The sequence below is a fragment of the Patella vulgata genome, chromosome 9, assembly GCF_932274485.2.
Source record: "Patella vulgata chromosome 9, xgPatVulg1.2, whole genome shotgun sequence".
NCBI lineage: Eukaryota > Metazoa > Mollusca > Gastropoda > Patellidae > Patella > Patella vulgata.
This window is the reverse complement of record NC_065887.2, coordinates 43,945,514-43,971,130: the sequence shown is the minus strand read 5'-3', so window position 1 is coordinate 43,971,130 and position 25,617 is coordinate 43,945,514. Positions and strand designations below refer to the sequence as shown.

Sequence of the window (25,617 nt, the reverse complement as noted above, 5' to 3'; positions counted from 1 at the left end):
GGTAGCAGGTGCGCGCTCTGTATTCTATCCAAGATGGAGGTTGGTTGCGCTTGGAAACTACGACGCTTTGTGAAAAATGAAAACAAATCTTATACTGACAGGTATTATATTTAAAAAACAGTATACAAGCTCAATTTTTCATAAATCACCCTTTTCAATGCATATTGAATTAGTAGGTGAGTCAATTTTTGCATTTAATAAACAAACAATATATAAAATCTAAATTGACACATGCCGAAGAAAACGGCACAGCACTGTCGGTCGAACTATTTGTAAAACAGTAAAGACTATACACTGTTGTGTAGCTAGCTGTAGGCCTACAAGTAATAAGGTCTGAGGCCCATATGACCTAGAAATAATAACACATCAATGATTCATGTTTCATTTTAATGTCAAATTTGGAAAGTGCGTAATTGAGACAAACTTTGAAAATATCACTATGCAGTCTGTGATCCGAAAATAACTATTTTAGTTAAAAATGATCTAGGACTAAGCAATCAATTTGTTGAGACAGCAACTAGGAGTAGGTTTTTTGGGCAGTGTTTTTTTCATTGCGTTAATTTATTTAGTGTTATTGAAAATTTAATTTACATAAAGAATTTACAATTTGAATGAGGAAATTAAGTGGGCTTTGCTCAATTTGCTGGTCTTATTTGCTTTGCAATCATAGATGAAAACAAATGTTTTTTTAACAATTTCTTGTGGCACCATATGGTATGGCCATAAAGGCCTGGTTTGAGTTTGTAGTTTATTTATTCTATATTCTATTATTTTTTTCCAGATTCTAAGATGAATATCAGATAGAAACACCAAACTATACAAACATTTCCAGACTAACAAAACAACATAGATTTTATCCATCATGACATCGACTGGAGAGCAACAAACTTCTGACGAAGCTCAGCAGATATCGTTGATGGCCAGAAATGCCATCAGTTTTTTTGAGCGTTATGATAATTATGAGTGCCAAGAATTACTGGAATATTCCACACGACATTGGATGTTATCCACCGAAGATTTTAAATTTCCCACGGACCCACCCGTCGGTTTGATTAGCAACGTCAATCCCACAAACTCTAATAAATCAATTTTGTTACTGCCAGTTGATGAGACAGTGACCCCGTTAGATTATCGAGAAGTTCATCAAATCATTCGAGAACTAATAAATGGAATATATGTCTTAAATCAAACCCCAACACTGTCACTGGAAGCTAATTTCGATCAGAGTACTTCGTGTCAGCTGGCCCCGGCGTATATCGACACAAAAATTGGACAGACTATGGTCAGTGTTGATTATATGATGAAGGGAATGTGGCATGGAGCTTATATACCAAAAGATAAACGGACTAAATTCTCAGAGAGATGGCGGATGAATTTAGACGTGGACTCTCATGGTAAACCAGAAACAAAGAAATCTCTTCTAAATGAATTTACAAGTGCTGGTAAGTTGCTGTTAAAACCATATTTCACAAATTGAGAATGGAATCAGATTATGGCAGATGACTGAATACTGAATGTTGGAATAATCCACATGTTTTAAAGTACAATATAAATTGGGAGCCATGGTGGCTCAGTGAGTAAGATGTTGACTTGCTAACCTGGAGGTCCTGTTTTCGATCCCGGTGCTGGCTGAGAAAGTTCATCAGGATTTCCCGGCGTGGTTCCCTAATTGTAGTAATATATATTCCCAGAGATCATTAGTGGCCTCAGCAACTTTTCTTGTAGGCTGTTACATCAAATTTTAACGATTCTGTATTTCAGGTCTAATTGACATCACAGCCGATCCAGATTACACAAATATATACAACCGAATTCCAATGGATTTACCGGGAGACTCGGACATGATGGAAGAGAGGAGATTTTTTATGAGTCATGCAGAAGACTTGAGCATGAAAATAACACTTCTTCAAAAACAATTAAAGCACCACAAAGACATGTATTTAGTAGATTCTGATTGGCTTGTGTCGAGTATTGTTCGTTTATTGGATAATCGTATTGACCATACAGGATACGAACGGATTAAAACACGTTTACAGATGCATGAAGAAATTATTAAATCATATTTACCAAATAAATCAGAGGTCAGGCGTAATATCGAACTCTTAAAACTTGTTAGTTTTTTAACACCATTTTTAATTGGTATGCGTAAAAAGATGAAGATACCAGATATAACACGATTATTACCGCCTGTTGCAGGTGACGTATTTTATGTTTATTTTTAATTTTTCAAACCATCTTTTAGTCGACACACGCTTTACAAGTTGTTAACCCCTTAGCACCGGCCATCTTCATTAGCCCAGTCAGTGCGGAGAAGAAGGACGTTAAACCCCATTTAATTTCGTTTCCTGAACATCCGAGACTCCTTGAAACTAGCTGAACATCCGGGACTGCTTGAAACTAGCTGAACATCCGAGACTCCTTGAAACTAGCTGAACATCCGAGACTCCTTGAAACTAGCTGAACATCCGAGACTCCTTGAAACTGCCTGAACATCCGGGACTGCCTAAAACTGCCTGAACATCCGGGACTGCTTGAAACTGTCTGAATCGTATGAATAGCAATATACAGTGCTAAAATACTGAGGGCTATAATTCCCTTAACGCAGGAGGTTTTAGGGGGCGCGGGGTGTCTAAGGAGCCATATTTGTTTGACAGGGAACTAGGGTACTCATATTTACATGTAATTGCAGTGTTTAAAGGTTAATAACATTGAATGAGTATTGACAATTGCTGTTCTTCGAGTCCAACATGTTCTGCCTTCATGTATATTATTCGATTTTTTTCCTTACATCTTACATACATTAAGAAGTTAATACCTACTGTCTGAACTATCGTAAATTTTAAACAGATTTCTTTGATTATGATTATGAACAAACTACATAACTTTGGTTATTATTAACTTACTTGTGTGTTTAAAATCAACTCTGGTTATGAATAAGCTATTACTATCGTACCCAGCAATGGGTTTGGGTGTTTACACACATAAATTACACCCATAATCTGTTATTTTGTTTCCGTCTTCTTTTAATTATATGATTAGAGACATGGGTGCGATGATTTTCTTTTGAACACAGTTGTAGAACAAAAACAACGACATTTGTTTTATGGGCCTTGCATTTGACCCTTAAATATCTTTAATACATCGGTAAATGTTGATATATTTTACATTTTCCTTGACAAAATAAGGCCGTGGTCATTGAATAAGTATATACCATTCTTTAGAATCTATTTTATTTTTATAAATACCCCAAAATATGAACCAATCAGTTACCTCTACCACACAATTGTTTTAATTATTGATGGATAGTTGTGTTTTAATTATCATCGTATATTTCCATTGCGCGTCATGTGTCTCAGTAACAAGTTAGAAAATCACAGTTTCATTTTGAGATCCACAGGGTCAGCGCCTTATTAATAATTGTTGGGGGTGGGGGCCTTTAGCCATAGTAACCAACCGGAGTTGATTTCTGACGAACGTCGAAAGCAACTGACCCAAATTTAAATGCGTTTTGTAGTCTATAGGCCAGGCCTACAGAAATTACACAGATCATACACACCAAATTATCAAATAATAATAGTCTTGGGGCTAAACTTAAAAAAATACGAGTCCAGAAACCAATGTTCCTCGATTCAAACCTTGTGTAGAATTCGCATCCAACAGGAATATGAAAACAATGGTTTGAAGGATCTGATACGGAAGTGTCCTTCACTAGATAATTATTAAAGTAAATAAACAAAAGAGACACTATTAAACCAACGTTTTGAAGAGATACTCTCTTCTTCAAGGTAATGATGTCGGAGGCCCTGTTGTTAATCCACATGATTACACTCTCAATTGTTAACTATATTAATCACCTGTTAAAGAGGCATTACGCAGTTCTTGCTATAATAGTTAAAAAAATAGGTAATGAAAAGGCAATATGCTGAAAATTCTGGTCACATTGCTTCATCTAGATATTTTAGGCTAGCCTCGATCGTCATTACTGCCATTGTAATAATGATAAAAAAAAGTCTTGATTATCTATTTTTACGGTTATTTTATCCACCACAAAACATATTCAAATCCACTAAATATCGCAGGCATCCAATGGCATTGAGAGTTGATTATGGTCTTGATAAGTTAATTATCAGTTGTTCTAGAAAGAGTAAGCATTTCTAGATTTAATAAAACTGGGTATTATTTGCATGTTTGTTATAAGAGAGAATAGAAGATGGTAAGAATCTGTCTAGATAATAGTAAACAAACTCCGTTTTTCAGCTGATGAATGTCGAACAGAAAGAGAGTTACCTCCCCTTATACTAGGATCAGATTTTCGATGTCGTAATTTTAGTTATGGAGAGCGCTACTTTAACCTCCATGGTGGTAAGCATTAGTTTAGAATTGCAAATTTAAAAAAAAAACATGAACATTTTATTTCTATTATTGTGAAGACAAATACAAAAAAACAAGATAATGGTTGACAACTGTAATTGTTAATTTTAAGAGTTGTATATCCCCAATGGTCTCTTTACGTTCTACTCCTCTATACCCTGGGTTAAACCATATAGGGTTTTCACCATTTCAAATTATCTGCCCTTGATTGTAGCTTGAGTCTGCGAACCATCTTCCTTTGCAATTGGTCGATAAAAATATCACAATCATCAAGGGCAGATAACTTGAATACGTGTCCACCCCTTGGATTAACCCAGATGTTAATGGAGTAGAATGGAATGAGACCACTGTGGCTATCGAAGATGATTGTTATTAAACCTGTCCTGTTAAATCCCCTTCCTAGTATTGCTCATGTTACCATGGAAAAAATAACTACTAGTATGTTAAGTGTGAAAGTTTTGTGTCGTTCAATCCTATCCCATGTATATTAATTGTATATTTTATTTTTTAGGTATTGTTATAGATCTAGAAACTGATGAAATGAAGAAACTTTCTCAACCATTCATTGATTCATACGAAGATCTGCATTCAGAATCACAGAATTTTCTCAATAAAATGTTAGATCCTGTCATACAAGTACCAGAACAGTATAAACTTCCTATCAGAGAGATTGATGGTAAAAAGTAAGTGTTTCCTATATCTTTTTATTTTCCTATGTTGTACACACTGACATCTGACAAATTCTGTTTAAAGTAGCTAAGTCTCTAATTCAATATTGAAAACACAAATTATTTGTCAATTTAAATTAACATTGATGTTGTGATCTTGCCAGGAAAAGATGGGTTTCTGATATCCAATATTTAAGACAAAATAAACATTTTACCATTGGTACACGAATCGTGTAATAATGTGTTTCAATGCTATTTGTAACAAGGGGCTCAAAGAACAAGCTTAGACATATTCCACAAGTCATGTCACACCACTGACATCATTTTCTTGTCTGGACTGGAGAGCATGTGCAATATATATTATCGGTGTAGACTGGAGTAACCAGACGCTAGAGATTGCCATTCAATTGAGACTTTTGGCGTATTTCACCGAACATAACTATTTGAAATTAGAGTAAAAACAGAAACGGTTGAATGTAAATCAGTTTATATACATTCATATTACATTATTATATTCGTTGCGACCCATTTGTGTCAAGGGGGGTTGGAGGCCAAATGGTTAGCACAATCACACTGTATCATAAGGTCTGTCATTGAGTCAACTGGCGTGGTTTTGATTCTCCTGTTGTACGTGACAAGGAGTAGGGTCGCCTGTCCAACCTCGTGGGTTTTCTCAGGGTACTCCGGTTTCCTCCGACTGGTAAAAACCCCTGCATGCAAGCGTATTATTGAAATAAAATTGAACCATATGTTAGTCCCGAAATGACCTAGTTTAATAATGTCGAGTGGAAGTTAAACCCCATTTCTCTCTCTCTCTCCATTTGTGTCAATTTCTAGGTCCCAAATATTAGCGATTTAGCTCCTTTAAATTTGCCTCTCAAATCATCTGAGGTTGGTTGGGTGGTCGAGCGTTTAGATCCTAAGATCCTAAGCTTGTATATGGCAAGGAGTAGATCTGCCTGCCTGCAAAACTTCCATGCTTGCCTGCCAGTGTCTCCCTCTCTTCGATTTTCTTTAAACTCATTTGATTGTTGATCAGCTCTGTTGGTGGGCGTATGTTACTTTGATTGTAAGAATTATTTTTCAGTTACTATGTGATAATGTTAGAGTTTGAGACGTATTATAGTGCCAACCCTCAGAAACCTTTGTGGATTCGTGCATTTCATGAAGAACTTCAAACTTTAAAACCTAAAAAACTACCAATACATGAAATACCACTACATGAACAGTTCAAGAAATATTTTGGATATAAAAAAGCTGTGAAATACAAGGTAATTGGTTTGATTTCCATTATAGGTATATGGTAGAGGGGAGGAGAGTCTGAGTGTTCTAAGGTTTATCATTGAGTCAAGTGATAGCCAGACATGCTACTGTCCCTAACACTATCTTCTGTTTCCCAGTAGGATGTTAAACCTAGTTTCATTTATAGATCTCTATTAGATAGCTCTCTATTAGATAGTTCTCTACCAGATAGATCCCTACTAGATAGATATCTACTAGGTAGATCTCTACTAGATAGATCTCTACTAGATAGATCTCTACTAGATAGATCTCTACCAGATAGATGTCTACTAGATAGATGTCTACTAGATAGATCTCTACCAGATAAATCTCTACTAGATAGTTCTCTACCAGATAGATCTCTACTAGATAGATCTCTACTAGATAGATATCTACTAGATAGATCTCTACCAGATAGATCTCTACTAGATAAATCTCTACTAGATGGATCCCTACTAGATGGATCTCTACTAGATAGATCTCTACCAGATAGATCTCTACTAGATAGATCCCTACTAGATAGTTCTCTACCAGATAGATCTCTACTAGATAAATCTCTACTAGATGGATCCCTACTAGATGGATCTCTACTAGATAGATCTCTACTAGATAGATCTCTACTAGATGGATCCCTACTAGATGGATCTCTACTAGATAGATGTCTACCAGATAGATCCCTACTAGATAGTTCTCTACCAGATAGATCCCCACTAGATAGATGTCTATGAGCAATTATTGAAGTAAAATGGTACCATATGTTAATTTTCTCTCTCATGATTTTAGTGCGTCTTTGATAATATACTGCAGAAATCTATCTTCCTTTTCAGACTCCACAGAATGGTTTAAAGGCAGCAGCACAACGAGGCTTGGTTGTTATATTTCATGCTCTGTGTCGTAAAATGCCTGCGTCCCGTCTGGGTAAACAAGATGAACATGGTTTATCATACCTTCACTATGCAGCCATGTTTAACAGACCTCAGATTATTGCGTTACTGCTGTTACAATCAATGGATGTCAATGTCCGACGTAACAACATCATGGGAACAGGTTAGTGTCCACAAAGCTCAAGTTGTAGGGGGTTTACAATCATATATAACATCCCTCCAAAACTCAAATTGTAGGGGGTTTACAATCATATATAACATCCATCCGAAACTCAAGTTGTAGGGGGTTTAAAATCATATATAACATCCATCCAAAGCTCAAGTTGTAGGGGGTTTAAAATCATATATAACATCCCTCCAAAAGTGGGGTGTCAGGAAATTTGCAATTTATAAAACCTTTTTTGTGGGAATTATTATATGTTTCTGCCCATCGATGGGAGATAATAGCTACACCACTGAAACCGGGACAAATATATTGCACGGACATATAAAACTGAAATAAGAATGTAACAAATTACCCTACTTAGTTGACTAAGTATTTGTCAAGAATCTGGTTTACACCCCCTTTTTGAAAAACCCTGTAACTGAACCAATGTTTGTCCTTTAAAGGATCCACGGCTGGGAAAGTTCCCCAGGATTTGCTGGCGTGGTCTTCACCTTGTCATATAAATGATGTTTAAGTTTTTGATGTTAATTAGATGTGTAAATTATGTCTGTTATTCATATAAAATATATATTGACTGTACTGTTAATCATATAAAATATATATTGATTATACTGTTATTCATATAAAATATATATTGACTATACTGTTAATCATATAAGATATATATTGATTATACTGTTAATTATATAAAATATATTGACTATACTGTTAATCATATAAAATATATATTGACTATACTGTTAATCATAAAATATATATTGACTATACTGTTAATCATATAAAATATATATTGACTATACTGTTAATTATATAAAATATATTGACTATACTGTTAATCATATAAAGATTCCACAATGGAGGAGTTGGAAGGTAAAAGCATGATTGTGTTTAAATTTCACGGGTAGATTACAATTATATTCACCAATTACAAACACTGCCTTATACCGCATGATCATCAGTTAAATATTAAATCTATCATACATACTGTCAATTAAAAAATACTGCATTATACACACTATCAGTTACATAATCTATCATACATTCCATCAATTACAAACACTGTATTATACACTACCAATTACAAACACTGCCTTATATAGATAGTTTTGGTATAGATCATCACTTACAAACACTTGTGTCACTTACAAGCACTTGCTGTATAGATCATCAATTATCACATTTGGTATCGATCATCACATACAATCACTTGCTGTATAGATCTTCAATTACAAACACTTGCTGTATAGACCATCAATTACAAACACTTGCTGTATAGATCATCAATTACAGACACTTGCTGTATAGATCATCAATTACAATCACTTGCTGTATAGATCTTCAATTACGGTCACTTACTGTGTAGGTCATCAATTACAATCACTTATTGTGTAGATCATCAAATACAATCACTTATTGTGTAGATTATCAATTACAAACATTTGCTGCATAGATCATCAATTACAGTCACTTACTGTGTAGATCATCAATTACAGACACTTGCTGTATAGATAGATCATCAATTTCAATATTCTATGATTTAATACCTCCTATTTAGATGATGAGTTGCAAGCTCCTGCTGTACATCACATCAATGGCAAACAGCTGTCCTTTAAATCATCGTATTAATACACACATTGTATTTATCATACATCATTTACAAACATGTCTTATTTATAATAAATTGTTACGAATGCGATCATCAATTATAAAAATGTCTTTCCTGCATTATCTGATATATTGATTACTATGTAGGCCTACAAACATCTTGATCTTAATGAACTTGCATCATATTACATCAAGTACATATTTAGTTTACCTATGTCTACTATTTCAATTGCTGTATGGCCTATATATATCAAGTTTATCTTACCCAGGATTTATACAACAATACCACACCTGATCATTGCTATATTTGAAATATCATTGTTTCTTTTTTGGGATATTTTATTTTTAGACTTCACAGATTTCCCATAGTCCAAATAAATCACAAAAATTTCATATCTTTTTCTTGAAATTTTCCCTTCTTCAATCTTCAGTCACATAGAGTCTCATTCCAATATCATCCCTTTGTCACCTATTAATCACATAGTTCCATACCGAGCTTACCTTTTTTTTCTTTTTTTTTTTTAATCACAGATTCCCTTAGATTAGACAACGTTCCTTGCAGATTTAAAGCAAATTAAAATAGATATATTAGGGAGTACTATATTGACTATATTGACACCACCATCTTGATTTCTCTTGGACAAATCTAGTAATATTAATTATGTTATCATTTTCATACAGGCCAGTTTATTCTTTATGAAGATCTTTTAATTTTTAATACTCACATGTGCTTAATTACATAATTATATAATCTTTGTAATCTTTGAATGGCATTTAGCAATTGAACATAATATAACACAACACGGTTCTATGGATAACAATCACTATATTATATATACACGATGTTTCAACAAGATTTCACTGGTCATTTACAAGCATTTTGTAATTTGTATGCTTGATAATGACCAGTGAATTCTTGTTGAAACGTGGTGTGTATATAATATAGTGATTGTTATCCATAGAACTGTATTGTGTTATATATAATCATTGCATTAAAATACTACCTACTTTTAGATACTGAAATATATGACAGTACGAACAATCATTTGGGTGAATTTTAAGCTATGAATTTGTCCGAAACGAAATTTTGTTTTGTTTTTAGGTCCAACTGGATTACATATGGCAGCTAGATGTGGGTCGTTAGATGCTGTTGCATGTCTTCTAGCCAACTATGCTAATGTATTAGCTACAGATCAGGATGGGTGGGCACCGATACATCATGCTGCTTTCTTTAATCACGAAGACATCCTGGCGCTGATGATCAGAAAAAATTCAGGATTAATGGAACTACAAACTAAAAATGAGTAAGTTACATAGTGAAAAAATATTACATAGTGAAAACAGTCTCAGTATGTGATATCACAAGGTTTATACAGTCTCAATATGTGATATCACAAGGCTTATAAAGTCTGAAAATCAATGCTCACACTGGCTTTTAATTTTTTTCTGTCAGTAAAATGTGATAAAAAAAGACATGTAACAATTTTATTTCTCAGGTAGGCCTATTATTAAAAAACAATTACTTGTATATACAATATACAAGAACTTGCAATTGTGATTGACACTCAACATATGGGTCAATCCTAAATCTAGGAATAATACAATTCAAATTTTAAGATTTTTTCACCCACCACTTCTCAAAATAAATCGCAAGTACCCCTAGACGTTATCTCAAAAATCAAATTTTAATCACCACTTTCAATTTTTTTTCCTCCTAAATTGCGAGTTTGGCAGCCACCAGCATAAGCCCTGCTCTATATTTCTCTATTGATGTATGATACCATAAGGTTTTTACAATGTCAGTATGTGATACCACGGGGTTAATTCAGACTGGTGGTAAATATACAAGGCAGACTAAACTTACTCCTTCTACTACACTATACCATGGGTTAATCACTAGGGTTTCCACAATTTCAAATTATCTTCCCAGGCCTTGATTGTAGCTATAGTCTACGAACCAATTAAAAAAAACAGTTTACAAATCAATTGTGTCCCCCCCTCTCCCCAGATTAACCCAGGGGTTTATTGGAGTAAGACGGAATGAAACAACTGGGGATATCGAGGATGACTCCTTCTAGAAACTTGCTACCACTTCTTGTTTAGCTGATCAACTGGTTATGGATGTCTTTGTAATGTTTGTTAACACAAACTAGGTTATATCTGGACAAAAAACTAGGTTATTTCAGGGGCTCATAAATGGCACATCTTTATTTAAATAAGTTGCCTAACCTTAAGTTAGTATCCTTTCGATGTTAAATCAAGCCCTGAAATAAGGTGTTAGTTCCAAAATGACCTTTTTATGTTGGGAGATTGTTATCAATTTAAACTGAATATTATTTTCATGATGACAGTGTGAAGTCATCACCCTTATTACTGGCAGCAAGTTCTGGTGCCCTGATGGCAGTAAGATGTCTCATTGGTCTTGGTGCCGATATAACGAAGGTGGACACCACAGAGAATAATATGGTAAATTTGGCGGCACTACGTTTCCATACCAACATCCTGGAATACCTGATCGAGTGGAATAATCCGGATATTCCTGTCTGGAAAATTCTAGTTGGTAAGTTGAACTGTTTTAAAATCACAATCCCCCTATTAAACAGGGTACCTGTGAATAAATCTGGGTTTAAGTATACAAGTAACTAAGAAATTGTCTCATTAAGATGTCTGAAATTATTGAGTTGTTCGGAAGGTAGATTTGCTTTACATGATTAGGTTACCGGTACTCATTTAAGGAATTCCGCTGTTGACTTGTATAACTTGATCTCTTGACCCTGGTGTTTGGGGAAAGCATGGAAATTATGTGTGTGTTAATCTAGTGTGTGTTAATTCATGTTTATGCGTAGGGTTAATCTAGTGTGTGTTAATTCATATGGTTAATCTAGTGTGTGTTAATCTAGTATGCATTAATTGTAGGAATGTTACGGGATGAGTCACTGGTTAAACAAGATGCAGGTGTCAAATGTCTGGAAGTTCTTTCTACATCTAAATCTCATCACTGGAAGGCCATTTTACATGCAGGTTTGTAGACCATCTTTTGTTCAGCTCTTTGAATTTCATTATTTTTACCAGGTCTAAGGAGACGGAAAAAGAAGTGATGTTCTTAGGGAAAAGCAGTGGCTGAGTGAGTTCAGCGCTGCTCACTAAACAGGAGAACCCAGGTTTGATCTTGATATTGGCCAAGGAAGTTCCCCTAGATGTGCCAGCATGGTTACCTCTTTTTGTCACTGGGTCCAAATTATTATTGACTGATGATTTGCACACAGCAGAACATGGTTGAGCTCTGTAGAACATCTGATACCACGTTTTAATCACTTAATAAATTAACATGTAGCTAACAATATCAATAAATATTTAACATTTTCAATGTGTTATATTTTCAAGATGGAATACCAGCTCTTGTGGATCTATTGAATACAGATAATGATGAGATACAAACAGTGGCCGCTTCTGTTCTCTGTAACATCTCCGAACATCATGATATCAGATTTGCTCTAACCAGATGTCTGGCCGGACCCATACTTATAAAACTTTTAGGCTCCCCAATCGACGACATACAATCGAGGGCAGCCATTATTTTATCAGATTTAGCAAGTGTTGAAGGGAATCAGGATAATATTGCGAGTAATGGAGGAATACCTCCTCTTGTACATTTGTTGGACTCAGAGTTAGAGGATGTTCTGGTGAATACAGTCAACGCAATACGAGTCATGTGTTTAAACAATGCAGAGAATCAGGCAGAGGTTGCAAAATGTGGTGGAATTGAACCATTGGTTGAATTTCTAACAGTAGATTCAGGTAATTATTGGAATTTTCTTTAGTTTAATCATTTATTGGGAGTGATTGCGGACTCCTCTTTAAAAACTTTTTTGTGATAATCTGAGTGGTCCATTAAAATGTTTTATCTGTGTTTACAGAAGGGTTAACACAGTCATGTACACTTTGATCACTGGAGCAAAGGGGAGGGGGTGTACAAAGAGTGTCATCATTTTATTACTTCAGACTGAGGTTAAAAGATTATTCATATATATGCATTTAAGGTCTCTAAGCGTCAGTTGAGGGATTATTAACATATTATTAATTCATTATTAATATTGTAAAAGTTGAATTTGATAATTTAACAAAAATGTAAATGACATACAGAGACATTAAACTGTTATAGTAATGATACTATAGCATGTTATACTGTTGTAGTAATGATACTATAGCATGTTATACTGTTGTAGTAATGATACTATAGCATGTTATACTGGTGTAGTAATGATACTGTAGCCTGATTGTGTTAAAAGTTACAATTGAAAGTCAAAACATAATTATTTCTATGTCTTTTGCTCAATAGGTTGTCAACTCACTATTATACGATCATAGGTTATCTTTCTCACACTTAAAAATCATTTACCCCGGAAATAATAACACAATTACCTCCCAATTAACCTCTCTTGCTTTCCTATTCCCCACCATGGAATAGCTATCTTCTAACGTTTGAATTTGAAGTTGAAAATGATATTTTTGCTAATTTCTCAACTGGCTATAGTCAATTATAGGATTAATAGGATTATTCTTTAACAAGGTAGGACTGTTTATAGATACCATCTATTTTAGGGCTTTATTTTAATACATTTTAAAAATATAATTTAAAAATATGAAATTGTAACTTTAAATCAGTTATTAATAAATAATAATGGCAGCTATAATTATAAACTTAAGAGTATGATCAAATTAATCTCACTTTTATAATTTCTATCTTGTAAAACATTTAAAAACAATCAATAATTGATTAGTAATCAATCACTCAATCAATTGATTACTGTTTGATTAGGGGGTATGAAAGGAAATTTGTAACTAATTACAACTATTTATCAATCTACATGTGATCAGATATGCTGGTAAATTATAGCTGTGTTTACACCAACAATTGGTACTACATTAAAGATACATTCTCACCATAGTATTTATAGAGTAGTTATTTCCAATAAAAGTATGGTATTTATGGGGCAAGCTCTGGGTAAAAATGGCAGGGTATCACTAACTGGCAGATTATTGTCTGCCATCTTGACTTAGGGAGCAGATGTTAATTCTTGATCGAATTGTTAGGCGGTTTGGGGAACATAAACTTTAAAGTGCATAATCAACTATATCTGAAGTATTGTTTGTAATATACAAACTCTGTGTTGATTGGTTGATTAGTAATCGACACCACACTGGGTTAAGTTGATCCATTTATCAACACCATATAGTGGCATTGAGCTGATACTGGGGTCAATTTTTCCATCTGCTTTCTGAATTGCATTTTGCAGTGCTAAACCAGTATCCCATTAATTTGGTTTTCATAGGTTGTAAACACGGTTTATTGAAATGAAATGGAATGGAGTTTAACATTGATATTCTACTGTGATTGAGTTTTATTAATCAATAATTTCATAGATTACTTTATCTGTGTGGAGTTGCCACGATATCTGTAATACAATCTGTGATTGTGTTGTTGTAGATATTTTACAAGCAGCCACTTCGGCAGCCATAGCAGCAGTATGCGCTTATAATAAAACAAACCAAGACGCTGTCATGGCTGAAGGTGCAATAAAGTAAGTTATTTCTTTTCATTTTGAATTGGTTATTTTTTATCAAAAGAATAAAAAGGAACTTTAGTGAAATTCATAAATTTATTGATCGGTAGAATGATCTTTATTTTTACGTTGAAAAGAATAAAATCTGGTATCTATTTATATAAGTGTTTTACCAGGACAAATGATAACTCAATTATTTTGTTCTGGGTGTTATCTTCTTCCTCATAGGTTCAACTTCTGATACCAACCATTGCTATAACAGTGATGGGTGATACTACTTCTCATGTGAGGAGTTAAGTATTTTTGTATACAAACTGTTGACATGGCAGCGGCATCTGTTGGCATGACAGCACCAATTGTTGATATGGCAGCACCAACTGTTGACATGACAGCACCCACTGTTGACATGACAGCACCCACTGTTGACATGACAGCACCCACTGTTGACATGACAGTACAAACTGTTGACATGACAGTACAAACTGTTTATATTATCTTTCAGACATATTGTAGACAGAATAAGATTAAGTCGGAATGTTACAGTACAAGTTAAAGCAGCTAGTGCTCTAGAAGCCCTGGCGGAGAATAATCCTGAAATACAAAAGGCTTTCCTAGAACTTGATGCCCCAAAAGCTCTGATTAAATTATTGAAGGTAAGGTGCAGGCAAATTCTCGAATTTCATTGTACATTTTATCATAGAAATAGAAAATGACCATATGTTTGTGTGAAATAAGCCAAGTATTGATAAGACCTTAAAACCCCATTCTATTGCTTGTTATAGTTTTTGGTTAGACTTGTATTGTATTGTTATTAATGGTTAAACTTGTATTGTACTCCTGTTATTAATTGTTTTTAATTTCAGAATATAAATGTGGAAGTACGAGAACAAGGGGCATGTTCATTGTGGGCGTTGGCTGGACATAAAAACACCCAACAGAAATATATTGCTGAACGAACAGGAATTCAACATATTATACAGATGTTATTAGAACCGACAGAAAAACTTCTTTATGTTGGTATGTATCATATATGTTGATATTCACTCATTTCGCTTTCCAAATATAATGAAGTAGAATCTGGGTCTTTGCACTAAATATCAAGCCAGTTCCCAAAATGTTGTGGCAATTAAATGGCGGAGAAATTTCTTCTACATTCAGTAACAAACAAATAAATTTTTGATGTTATACTTTAGTTAAAGATATGTTTGTTGTAAAGTGTGCAATATGATATATCCATACTGTAACATGCCTGTAGGGGTTGGATGGCTGAATGGTTAGCATGCGCGCGATTTATCATACGGTCTGTCATTAAGTCAACTGGCGGGGTTTCGATTCCCTGGTTGTACGTGACAAGGAGTAGGGTCGCCTGTCCAACCTCGTGGGTTTTCTCCAGGTCCTCCGGTTTCCTCCCACTGCTAAAGACCCATACACGCAAGCAAATTATTGAAATAAAAATGAACTGTGTGTTAGTCCCGAAATGAACTACTTTGTGTCGAGTGGACGTTAAATCCCATTTCTCTCTCTCTCTCTCTCACATGCCTGTATCTATCATCCATTTTCTTCAATCAGTTCAAGAAATTCAAAAATTATTATTGCTTATTTCTACTCTATTTTGTAGGATGTATGACGGCCATTGCATTGGGACGTGAAAATGCTGAGAACCAGAATAAACTGGCGAGTGCTGATGCCTTTCAGCAGTTAATCAGATTATTACGATCCAATAAAACGTCTGCTCGAGTTTTACTCATGGTTATAAAAGTTCTAGGTATTCTCTGTGTAGGTCAGTTCAATTTTCAAGTCTGGATGCTTATTTATTTTAAAAACAATTTTTGGGTTTATCAAATAAATGTTATTACCACTACAGTCCATTGTGGTTATATCTCCTACTAACCATAGGTGTACGGGGAAATTTTTGACTGGGGGGGGGCGGTGGTGGTTGGTGCCCAAAAAATGTAATTAGGTTCTTAGTATGTTACATAATAATAATAGATTCGCTGTTAAATTGGACACATTCAAGAACACAATATTTTTTTTATACAACTTTTACAAAGTACAATTGTGTGCCCAAATTTTCCCAGCATTTGGTGCCCAAAATGGGGGGGGGGGGGCGCCCCCAGCCCCCCCAGCTCGTAGCCTATGCTACTAACAAGCAGTGACATCACAATTTACAATCCTGTATGATCCATGTAGGTTAATTTTGACAGTATACATGCAAAAACAATTGTGAACCATGGTGGCAAATTGAGTTGCAATGAGTAGATTTTGAAAATTGAGTTATTGTTATTTTCACATTCTCCACCTCAGTACCTTTAAAATGATGTATAGTTGGTATGAATCAGGAGATTAAATTTAGTTTCTTGATTATCAAAGAAGCTGCCACAGCTATACAGTATTCTGTAACTTCGTCACATGACTGAATTAAAATAAGGTTTTTCATGTATGATAGGTCTACTGTTATTTTCAGGTACCTTAATGGTATCAGATTCTGAACCCCTGATAGAAATTTCAGTTTCATTTTTAAGATTAGTAAGAGATGTTTACGTTCACTTTAGTTCATTTTGGCTGCTGTATATAATGAAACAAATTGCGGACCGTTTTCTCACTCGAGATTTGTCACAATTCAACTCCGTTTTTCTCACGTTTCCAAACCCATGGTGATGATAGAATTTCAAACAATATTAACCAATTAGTCGTGCTTGTATATTGTACATGCTGTACAGGCATGGCCACCGGACCGCTTCAATTGAATTGATATTCGTTGTTTATTTCTTACAATGTCTGTGTAGTTTGTCTAGTCCGCGTGTTTGTTTTGTCCGCGTGTTTGTCTTGTCCGCATGTTTGTCTTGTAGTGCTGTTCTCCTGCACTTACTAATTGTCTTGTTGATGTTTGAGTAAATAAAGTTCACTTTCTTCTGCAGGAAATAGATTTCACAATATTTTTAGCGAGGACTTTCGGACAAATAAAATAAGTTATTTTGTTAGATTTTTTTTTTTATTTAATTGAAGCTACTTGACAAATAAAATAGGTTATTTTGTTAGATTGTTTTTATTTATTTGATTGCTGCTTCTTTAAGATGACTTGTTTATATGTTAGGTGTGGCATACAGGAATAATAAGGTAACCCAGAGGAAGATAGCTGAGGAAGGGGGAATCCCTATCTTAGTTCAACTGTTGAAATATCCCCTAAATCAAGAGATACAAGTGGAGGTGGCCATATCACTGGCTTGTGTTGTTCTCAGTAACCATGGTAACCAAGAAAAGTTACAAGAAGAACCTGATTTTAATTTTGATGTTTTGTTATATCTGTTAAGATCTAAAGATGAGGTAAATGTATAATACGTAGCTTCAAATGTTTATTGTGACTCTATCTTGATGAGTGTTTTTTTGTTGTAATTTTATCAAGTGAGACAGTGGTGTGCAGACCTAGGCATCCATTCCCGTGTTGTACAGGCTGCCATAGTTCGGAGTACTAGGTAGTGTGACCCATGTACTCTCAGAAATACAGTCCACCGCTGATAGTTCGAGACTACCACTGAAGCGTGCACATTCGCTGTGCCGATACTGACAGTATGATACTATAAATAGCCATGGCACGTGCAATTCTCTACAAATCTATCAACTATTACAGCCGTAAAAAATTTATTGTTGACGATTTTGAATAGCAGTTAAATTAAGCTTCTTGGTTATTACAGCAGATTTAGAAATTACGTTCGTTTCATTTTTTAAATCGCTTTATCATTAACTGTACCGTTAAGAGCGGCATCTTTTGGTTTAGTACAAATAATATCTCTGAATCACTCGGGTTAGGCAGGAACATGATACTAGCAGTAGTTTCATTTTACTTTTACAAGCTTCTTAAAACGATTGTTGGGCTACCTAACGTGCTTATTTCTAAATTCAATTTCTTGTTCTAGCTTTCTGTTACGTTTCGTAAAAAAGTAGTCTTGATTATCCCGACCTGTCAATCAGACGTAGAATGGTCGATAGACTGGTTAAGCGAGACTAATTTCAAAACAAGGGCACGTAACCTATCTTTTACTCAAAAGTATCTGGATGTTATGGACGACTCTTGGAACCAGTTTTCAGTCTATTATTTATACATGATTAATGGTCATAGCTTATTAAGTACAACATGATCGTTTATTTAGTGACTATAATTGTGTGAAACTGATTTGAGGCTTGGCATATATATAAATATTGTGGCGTAATTGTCGAGATATATGGAGATATTTATTTATGGTGGGTCACCCTATACTAGGCCCAATACTTGACTCTTGGGGTTGAAGGGGGGGGGCATACAATCAACGTCACTCATGTTAGATATTATAATGGCATCGTTGACAACATTCATTAATCGTATACCACTGTGGATTAGTGTATCGTTATGAGGGGTGTTATTATGTTTGACAATACCATTGATTTTCAAGGTTATTAAACTTGACAGGATAAATTAAAATTAATCAGACTATTAATTGGTCACATTTAAAATATTCATTTAAAGTTTGTATGGATTTGTTGTTTTACAGTACAGTAGTGTGTTTTTTATTTCATCAGGACATACAGTTGAAAGCGGGGACAGCATTAACAATATTTGCGTTTAATAATACACCCCAGCAGTTTGAGATTCGTGAAGCAGGTGGTATCAGATATTCCATGTTTGAAAGATTTATAGATTCACCTGATGAATTCTATCAATGTTACGCAGCCTTTCAGGTAAATATGTACAATGATTTTTTATTTACATTAATTTTTGTGTACATTAAGATTGTGATATACTCCTCAAGTCCTCACAATGTTTGATTATAATATACTCCTCAAGTCCTCACAATGTTTGATTGTAATATACTCCTCAAGTCCTCACAATGTTTGATTATAATATACTCCTCAAGTTCTCACAATGTTTGAGTATAATATACTCCTCAAGTCCTCACAATGTTTGATTGTAATATACTCCTCAAGTCCTCACAATGTTTGATTGTAATATACTCCTCAAGTCCTCACAATGTTTGATTATAATATACTCCTCAAGTCCTCACAATGTTTGATTGTAATATACTCCTCAAGTCCTCACAATGTTTGATTGTAATATACCCCTCAAGTCCTCACAATGTTTGATTGTAATATACCCCTCAAGTCCTCACAATGTTTGATTGTAATATACTCCTCAAGTCCTCACAATGTTTGATTATAATATACTCCTCAAGTCCTCACAATGTTTGATTGTAATATACCCCTCAAGTCCTCACAATGTTTGATTATAATATACCCCTCAAGTCCTCACAATGTTTGATTGTAATATACTCCTCAAGTCCCCACAATGTTTGATTGTAATATACTCCTCAAGTCCTCACAATGTTTGATTGTAATATACTCCTTAAGTCCTCACAATGTTTGATTATAATATACTCCTCAAGTCCTCACAATGTTTGATTGTAATATACTCCTCAAGTCCTCACAATGTTTGATTATAATATACCCCTCAAGTCCTCACAATGTTTGATTTATCCCATTCTTCACTGCTGTCATCACTGATAGGTCATCACTGATAGGTCATCGCTGATAGGTCATCAGCCAAACTGGTTTACCCATCAATCTCCTGCACTTCAATGACTAATCAAATAGCTTTGTAGCAACCAGTTTTGCAATAGCAATCATTTTTGCAATAAAATTAAATATTTGAAAAACTTGTTGATATTTCAAAATTAGAAAGTCGAGGGAACCATTTATGCAGTAAAAAAACATCTATTGTCATTTTGAGCATCACCATCATCATTCCTTCCACGTTCATGATGATGAAGTGGTAAAATTATTGTTGCTACCTATCTTGTTTCATTTGAATTTTCCACTTTGAGTTTAAATTACTCAGATTGAAATGAGGCTGTTCATATGTGAATTTATCAAATAAGATATAAATTCTCAGTCATAAAATAACCTTGTTTTGAGTATTTTACCGTTTCTATGACAGGTTGTTGTATTAGCTCGAGTTATCGTTGATGTCGATCAGGTTGTGTTGACAGCAAGGGGAATAACTCTACTGGTAGAGAAACTCAAATCTAAAGACAATAATGTTACAGTATTAGCCGCCAGTTTGTTATCGAGTTTAGCTCACACTCGTGCTGGAATCCCTGACGCGATGATAACCACGGGAGCCATCGACTTGCTGATTGAACATCTTTATTCAACCAATGATCAAGTGAGGAATTCTGTTGCCGTGGCTTTGGGATATTTAACTTATAATAAGACTGCTGCTAGACTTCTGTTCTCAGCCTGTAGGAATACACCAGGACTATATAATCTAGTCATGGATAATATTGGCAGTAATCCAAGAATCAGTGAAGAGTTTGTCTCTGATTTCAGAAGAGCGAAGATTGTTGGTCTGCCCTCACAATGGTAAGAATCTTGTGTAATTTATTATATTTACCTGCTGAGTTATCATGTCTTAATTTGGCATTGTTTGTTATTTAAAATCTCATTTAACGATTTCTCTGTAGATAGTAGAGGTGGACCAACTCTTAAATATAAAGGCCACATTTCAGATTAAAAGTAATGCAATAAAAAGGATGTGAGGAAATGAGCTAAAATTAAAATTGTCTGTGAAGGCCTAAAGGATGTGAGGAAATGAGGGAAAATTGTCTGTGAAGGCCTAAATATCCTAATTCTTATTGTTGTGATCTTTTAATTAATTTTTTGTTTGTTTCAGTTTGGAGATGAATGGAGGAAAATCTCTGACTTCAGGTAAGAATCTGTTATTCAGGTGACATTATGATTGGTAATTGTCTCTCTCTTTCCCTTTCAACCTGTACTGTCAATAGGACTTTGATTATTGAGTCAATTGGTCATGTTGTTGGTTGTATATTACCAGTAGGCCTTCTAGAAGCCCCATTGTTTCTCACAGGTTGACATAGTTCAATTGTTGTTTTTATTGTATATTTTAGATTCACGGCCACAAACATCTCACACGGGATCCCGAGCTTACAGTCGTCTGTCAAACCGAGCCGTGTCAGCTCCAGCAGTTGGTCATCGCAGTAAAAAACCTGTCAGTCCTACATCTGGTGGCAAGTCGACAACCAACTTAAAAACACCAGAAAGAGAATTACGGCCGCACTCGGGCTCTACACGTGCTCCTACCAGACAGAATACCAACAGTAGTTTTAAAACTAATATACATGCGTGGAAGAAGTAGATAGATATTTTATTGATTTGTGATGTGATAACCAGTAAATATGTGCTAAATAGACATATTCTCACAACAAGACACAGATAGAAAAATTGACACAGCACAATTAGATATTCCTAAAGAATATTTTGAGAATTGAATTCCAAATTTTTTAATCTATTATGCCCTTATAAACATGTGTAGTACCAGTTACATCACATATCTTGTGATCATTTATACACTTCCTCAAAGATGGGTTCCCGCGTACAAACAGGGTGATTTAATGGTATATATGGACTAAAAACATATTCAAACTAATTAATTAGTCATAACTTTGCTTTAAATCCTTCTCAAACATTGTAATTGCGAAGGAATGTGCTGCTATAAAAATGTCTACGATATCACCCTAGGTGGAAGTGGACGTAAAACTCCAACGAACGAAAAGGTCATGTTTACGTCACGTGACTTAACTCTCATGGAAGTCAGAGGAGAATTCATTGCATACATGTTGTCTTTAATCGCTTACTATTTATTACAAATATCGAATCCTAATTAAATTTTTGGATTATCCACTACCTGCGTCTTTTTCCGTCATTTTTATCTCAGAAAGTGTTGTAAGTCTAACTCTTCATAAAGTTTATCAATTTTTACATCAAGCGATCAATGTTTGCTTGTGACCTTTGACATCACGAGTGCAGAAATTCCTAATCGCCGGGCTGTTGATTAGGGGAACCCTTACATTTTTGTCCTGTATACACTCTATGAGTGTTTTTCAGGGAATCCAGTATTTTTCTAGTAAGATTGGATATCTCTACTTTCCATACATACCATAATTACCATACTTTTATTGGAAATAACCACCCGATAAATACTTTTCTGGGAACCCATCTTTAATAGTAGTATATATATCTAATACACTTCCTCAATAGTAGTCGCCTATATCTCAAACGCTTATTCAAAAGTATTTTTCATATGGATGATATGGATGGTCGAATGGTTAACACCTGTGTGTGGCATCATTGAGTCAAGTGGCATGGTTTCAATTCCCTGCTGGTGCGTGAGAAGTAGGGTCGCCTATCCACCTCATAGGTTTTCTCTTGGTCCTCCGGTTTCCTTCCACTGCTAAAGACCCCAACGTGCATGTGAATTAATAAAATAAAATTAAACTATATGTTACTTCTGAAATGACCTAGTTTGTGTCAGTGGACATTAAACCTCATTTCTCTCTCTCAATAGTAGTGTTTTTAATTTGATAAAAACAAATGCTGTAAAGTATAACATATCGCATTGTGTATATTTCACATAATTACCATATACCCTAAAACTATTATCACAATATTTTAAAATAAATGTTGCATAATTTTTAAAATTTCAGTGTAACAATTTTGAAATAAATTATTCAGATTTAATTTAGGAATGATCTATAACTCAGTTGTGATACAAACTTACAAATGTATATTTGTTAACATGTTACCTGTCTATTGTTTTACCTGTATGTTACCTGTCTATTGTTTTACCTGTATAAGATTAATTATATCAACAAACTGTTATTTATCAACCACAGATTGTTGATGTTATATATGAATTGTTATTGTTGATTTTCATTTAAATTCCATCCTCAAATCAAGCCTTTTAAATGTTGCTCATTTTAAGAAATATTTTATTTAATTATTTAACTTTTATTTTACATATCAAGAATGTAAGAATAATAATAATCTTTTACTGTTTTTTTTTTTTAAAAAAAGCGATAAATACATGTACAGTACTTGAATCTTTGATGTATCATTCATACCCTTTAAACATAGCTGCCTTTTATTAGAAAATATTGAATAAAACATTAGTTTATCGACATCTAATTTTATAAAGTTTGTAAGATCAATTTATATATTTGAATTATTTTGTATTTATAATTATTTAATTAACCAAATTTTATTTATTTCTGGACTTTCATAATGTTTTTGTTTTTTTTAAATTCGCAAATTTTGTTTTTTTTATAAATTCATAATGTTGTTTGTTTTTAAATTCATAACATGAATTATGTAAATCAATTGTGTTAATTAATGTATTTATTTATATCAGGAAGAAAAGGTTTTTTGAAGATTGTGTAACACATTTTCAGAAGTGATGAAATTTAATTTACAGTAGAAATTATGTATTGCAGGTCCTATTTCTAGCTTCAGTTGTTATATAAATTATTATTATTTAGACATATTCACTCTCTATGGCTTACATATTGAACGGATTAGAATAGTCTTGTCTTATAATAATTTAATGATTATTTTCAATATATTCATTACTCATTATCTATTTTTGAACCATTATTGCAAGAACGGTCAGCTCTTTATCTTAAATAATCCATCTTTAAAAAAACAATTAAATAATTAAAAAGAAACATTTAAAATATTGTATTTATAGGTGGTTATTTCTAGATTTATTTTGTTATATTTAGTAATTCATCTATAATCATTAAATGCTCAATATAATTACCACAGACTTCCTGTCATTATCTTGGTATATTTAAACAATGTCTTCAGCTATTATAATTGATCTATGTTTAAAGTAATAATATTATCAATTCATATAACCCAACCCATGTCCAGTCGTTTCATGGTATAAAACATATTATATTTACCGCTTTCTCTATCCCAAAACCTCCTACATATTATACAGTTCACAATTCTATAAAATACAATGAGTGACATTTCTAGACATTATCAAGCAATGATAAAATATAACAAGGCAGTATATAAATGTACACAACAATGCTTCGTTAATACTGATCAACCAGAGACACCCTTACTTGGTCAGCATTAACCAAGCATTGTTGTGATCATGTATATATTGTTTTGTTGCATTTTATCATCGTTTGATAATGACTAGAAACGTCGCTCAATAAAAGGCAGTAATTGTATTCCATAGAATTGTGACCTGTATATTCCAGTTCAATTACTAAATGCCATTGACCCAGCCTTGTTTAGTATTTACACCCGCCACGTCTACTTATTAGATTACATGGCTATTGGGTGTGTAACTTTTATTGGTTTGTAATTAAAGCGACCACGTATCCATTAATTAGAAGCGATCATCACTAATAAAGATACAAATTTAGTGCCAATAATTTAAATCAGTTTTGTTATTTTTATTCACCCGAGTTTTGTTTCTGAGTTAACAGGTATCTTTCAGTTCTGGGTCTGAAAATTCCTCATTGATGTATGATGCAGAAGAAAAGTAGAGTTCTGGCTGCCCGTTAGTACGACAGTCCGTCATTCCGATGTTTTGTAACATCCCGTGTTTCTCTCTGTATAACAGTTTAATACCCAGTCTGTTGGTTGTCAGCCTTGCATTCAAGGTAAAGAAAAGTGGCATTTTGAACATCCCTGGAAATCTGGAGTAGGTATTGTCATCAGAAATTTAGGTCAATAAATATTTTAAAAGTCGAACTTTATCTAAAAACTTATACAGTATTTTGCCTAAATTTCAAAATGGCAACCCTCCTGAATTTTGTTATCATTATCATTTCATTTGGAAAACAGTTTAATCTATATGACGATACGCGTGTAGAGACTGAACGATACCTCGGGAATTATAATATTGTATGTAGATGGCAGAGGAGCTCGTAGTCTCAGTTTACTTCTATAACTAAAAGTCTCGACTATAGAAGTCCACCAATCAGTCGAGCACTGTATCTTGTGGGTGACACCGTTCTATTAATTTCCACTAATCGATAGGACGAAAACCCGACGTCCCGTGTACATATTCTCGCGCATGTAAAAGAACCCTTGACAGAATTCGAATTAAGAGTAGGCCATAGAGCCACTGTCCGGGCAACACCTCCCCCATAGCACACTGCGTGGAGTATGTCCGTATGTTTTAGCAAAGTAGGGGCAGACCAGTAGGACGTTAAACCCCATTTCATTTTATT

At 34.2% G+C, this 25,617-nt stretch overlaps 1 protein-coding gene across 2 annotated transcripts; it reads left to right on the top strand.

Moving 5' to 3' along the window:
* The first annotated feature begins 2 nt into the window (after positions 1 to 2).
* LOC126832211 (ankyrin and armadillo repeat-containing protein) lies at positions 3 to 24,819 on the top strand. Of its 2 annotated transcripts, none has more exons than XM_050562926.2 (20): positions 3 to 101; positions 782 to 1,442; positions 1,762 to 2,196; positions 4,258 to 4,362; positions 4,883 to 5,054; positions 6,127 to 6,310; positions 7,148 to 7,367; positions 10,078 to 10,279; positions 11,327 to 11,535; positions 11,892 to 11,996; positions 12,360 to 12,773; positions 14,464 to 14,557; positions 15,042 to 15,192; positions 15,403 to 15,556; positions 16,158 to 16,319; positions 17,634 to 17,863; positions 19,094 to 19,252; positions 20,505 to 20,929; positions 21,240 to 21,274; positions 21,475 to 24,819. In XM_050562926.2, exons 2-20 carry the CDS (start codon positions 863 to 865, stop codon positions 21,720 to 21,722), a joined length of 4,284 nt encoding a protein of 1,427 aa, XP_050418883.1. In that variant the 5' UTR covers positions 3 to 101; positions 782 to 862; the 3' UTR covers positions 21,723 to 24,819. The 2 variants fall into 2 exon arrangements, with proteins under 2 accessions (XP_050418883.1, XP_050418884.1); XM_050562927.2 differs by having other exon boundaries at positions 40 to 176.
* Positions 24,820 to 25,617: the final 798 nt, after the last annotated feature.